Genomic DNA, 3,674 nt, shown 5'->3' on the forward strand with positions numbered 1-3,674 from the left:
CAGTGTCTCCTCACACGTAATGGCTAGGATCAGACCTAACCCCACTGGCCTCTAACGAGAGAAAGGACAGGAGCTGCTGAGCTTGTTGTCCAGGCCTCTGTCAGGTCCACAGAGAAAGGACTGGTAATGGTGACGTTTCAACATGAAGAGAATATTAATGTGGCAAACAACCAAGAGGTAATAGCTAGTTTCTAGGTTAAAAAATCAATATATATATTTATATATATATGTATTATAATAAAGTTTTAAATACAAAGTGCTTTTTATATATCGAGAATGATACAGTGTTAATGAGTAGATCCCTGTTTTGTAATCTTGATTACAAGAGTTAACTGGTGAGAACTTTCTTTCCTCTTTCTAGACAACGTTCAACAAGTAAACACCTGGTGGTAGAAGCTTAAGGATCAGAGGCCATTGCCAGCGATGTCTGTCACATCAGAGCAAAACCAAACTTTTAAAACAAAATTTCATCCCAAATCCAAGAAAAGTTATTTTTATTTTCAGGAAAAAACGGTTTCCACTTGGAAGGAATAGACCAGTAAGTTTATGGAAAAGTTGACATGGAGTAGCACCCTGTCCTACCCTGGTGATAATTTCAGGTCTATTACAGAGCTTAAAAGCATCCTGAACACAGGCTTGCTTTTCACCCTGAAACATCTGACTGACTGGAGAAAAGGTCTCAGAATAGCTGCCCATCTTGTTGCTTTTGGTAGGTATAGCTAGCTATGTGGACTTGTAAATTTATGCGGCTTTGTCTATAATTTGGGAGCATGAATCTGTAGACTACTTTCTAAAATTAGGATCCTTCTTCCCCCCTTTTAAACACATCCCAGCACTCCCAAAAGACCTGGCAGCCTTAGCTCATGTGACCCTCTCAGGGAATAAATCTCTCCTATCGATGTAGTTCCAAGACTCCTCTTTTCTTGTGTAGTTTCTTTCCCTTCACTGTGACCTGTCACTCACAATTCTGCTATTCCGCAACTCTCACTCTGACAGCTGGGGGGAGTGTCATTGCAGCACTCCACTTACTCATGAAGCTCACAGGTCATTCTCAGCTGTGACTTGTAGCTCCTTCCCACTAACTGGCCACTGACTGACCTCTTTGGGAAGAACCATCTAAGATAGAGCAGAAGGCTACAGCAGCCAGTGGGGCCGTGGGCAGTCACAGCAGGCCAGATGTCTACTAGCCGTAGAGCAGATCCCACTGTGTGGATGCTACAGTTAAAACATAACGGATTTGGGACAGCAAGCCAATTAGAAATATCTATCTCTGGCACACTAGAGAATTATAATTAGATACAATTGTTCAAACTAAATGCTAGTACTAAATACAAAATTCTGCCTTATCAAGAGTCTGAAACACACTGTGACAGTGGCGTCTTACAGAAATCGAAGCTTGTACCCTAAGCTGTTTTACACTTCAACTGTCACCCTCTTACTATCTCCTTAGTTTTAGTTAAAATACCCTTTTAGAAATAAAAACCAGATGAAAGCTCTGTTAATCAATTTTGCATCCTAAGAATCACATTGTTTGTAGCTTTTACATAAGTAGCATTTCATTCAGTAAAGCTGCTACCAAAACAAATCCACATTACCTAAGTATCTATAGCAAGAGCAAACTAAGCTTCCATGACCATAACAAGTGATCAAAACGGCTACCACCTGAAAGGGAACTGGTGGGCTAGCGTCCAGTTCCAAGTGCAGGTATCTCCATCACCAAGTCCACCTGCCCCAATCACAACAAGCCTAAAGGTGTCCCCGGCCAGCTGGAAGGGGGGTTCATTTACCCCCATTACCTACTCCAGATCTGGACTAGAACATACAAATCTGAGGAACTGGATTTTTTTAATTGGCCTACTTAGAACTGGTCTTTCAGAAATATCTTCCATTTTTTTAAGCTTCTCTCATAATAGCAAGTAGCACACATCATCTGTGCCCAGATTTGCATAATTACCATCTTTTATTTTGGTGCCTGCCACTCAAGGGCCAGATACTATTTTTAGTTAGCCTCAGTCGTATTCTGCTCAGCCTTTGCAGCTTCGTAAGACTTGGTACAAGAAGTCACGTGCCTGTGGAAACTGTCCCTCCACATAAATCTCTTTGCACAGATATTACACTCGTACGGCTTTATGCCTGTGTGAATTTTCATGTGGCCCACGAGGTGATGCTTCATTTTGAATTTCTTACCACAGACACCACAGCCATAAGGCCGAAGACCGAGATGCATGCTCATGTGGCGGTCTCTCTGGCTCTTGTGAGTGAAACTTTTCCCACACTGACAAGGATACAGCTTGTCAGCGGGCGAGAACCCCAAGTGGGAAGCTTCTTCTTTAATCCCTGCTACCATTTCGATATTCTCACTGTAGCCGGCTGGTAGGGCAGCCTCCTGTCTGTGCCCAATTAGATTGCCCTCTGACCTCTCTCCAGAAAACTCTTCCATGGAAGATCCATAGAAATCCACCTGCTCATCGTAATTGCTTTCATCAGCCTGTTCGTCAAATTCTGCTTCCACTTTTTTCTCCACGATGTGAAAGTCTTCCTCTACTCCCGAAGGCTGGGCCGAGTGCTCCGCCTGCATGTTGTTGATGGACTCGGTGACCTGGTGCTCATCGTAGGGCGCGTGCACGTCCACGCCCTCGCACGCCTGCTCAAAGCGCTCCGGCTTCACGTGGATCCAGCGCTTGTGGGCCATTATGCTGGGCTTGCTGTACAGAGGCCGGGTGTAGTGGAACTCGGCACTGTCGCTGGCCGCCTCCTCCCCGTCCTGGCTTGCCATTTCCGTGCTCAGCCGGTCGTGCTCTGTGGACGAGTTGCTGGGAAGGTATTCGTGCTCAGTGAGCTGAGATGACAGCTCGTCTTTGGTGCTCTCCTCTTCATTCTCTCCATCCCTCAGTTCCTGGGATTTGGGGAAGTCGGTGTGGCTCCCAGAGCCCAGCTCGAAGCTCTCTACCAGGCCATTGTAACTACTGCTGCTCGGAGACTGGTGATCGCTGCTATGGTTTAGCTTCTGACAAAGGACGGTAGGGTTTCCCTCTAAAACCTCTGTGCACTTGTCCACCACATGCCACATCTGGAGGAAGCTTGCTGCTGTTAAGTAACTAACAATTTCTGGAGCGGGCATTACGAGACGCCCCGTGTAACTGGACAGGAGAATGTTCTCAAACACTCTTGGGTTCATCACATCAGGTAAAACAATCCTCCTGCTGTTTTTCAGAAGCACCTGGTCACAAAAGTAGGGCGAACTGGCAGCAAGAACAGCTTTGTGTGCCCGGAAAATGTGGCCCTGCACCACAATGGAGACATCACATAACTGTCCTTGCTGGCGCTGCTGGTTCAGTTTCTGCAGAATGGTGCTGGAAAAATCAGGAAATTCTACTCGAAAAGAGTTTGTTCCAGGCTCCATTTCATCACAAATCTTGTTCAGTGCTACAAAAGAAAGAAAAATGAGTGCTAGTGCCATCCCAGAGAGAAACTTATCGATCACTAAGAAAACTGAGGCGGGACCCACAGTGCCTCTGGGCATTGGTGGGTGGAGCATTCATTCCCTGTAGGGAGCAGCTATAGGGTTAAGCCTCTGACTGACCTGTTGGCAAAGCCACAAACAAGTCCCGGGCTTAGGGGGCACAGCCCTCTTAGCATAATTAGGCTTGACCTTATGACTCTCTCTAGATCTT

The 3,674-nt window shown here is 45.8% G+C and overlaps 1 protein-coding gene across 2 annotated transcripts in view; it reads right to left on the bottom strand.

The window, feature by feature from the left end:
* The window catches only part of ZBTB43 (zinc finger and BTB domain containing 43), a 5,352-nt gene extending 1,912 nt beyond the window's left edge, over positions 1-3,440 (bottom strand). Inside the window, exon 1 of one of the 2 annotated variants that reach the window (XM_006768558.2) lies at positions 2,188-3,440. In XM_006768558.2, the coding sequence (XP_006768621.1) occupies positions 2,188-3,403 (1,216 nt within the window). In that variant the 5' untranslated portion in view covers positions 3,404-3,440. Of the gene's footprint in view, positions 1-1,954 lie in introns of both variants that reach the window. The other variant, XM_015567073.1, reaches the window with a different exon arrangement.
* Between the last annotated feature and the right edge of the window lie 234 nt (positions 3,441-3,674).

Source organism: Myotis davidii, unplaced genomic scaffold, assembly GCF_000327345.1.
Source record: "Myotis davidii unplaced genomic scaffold, ASM32734v1 scaffold142, whole genome shotgun sequence".
Classification (NCBI taxonomy): domain Eukaryota; kingdom Metazoa; phylum Chordata; class Mammalia; order Chiroptera; family Vespertilionidae; genus Myotis; species Myotis davidii.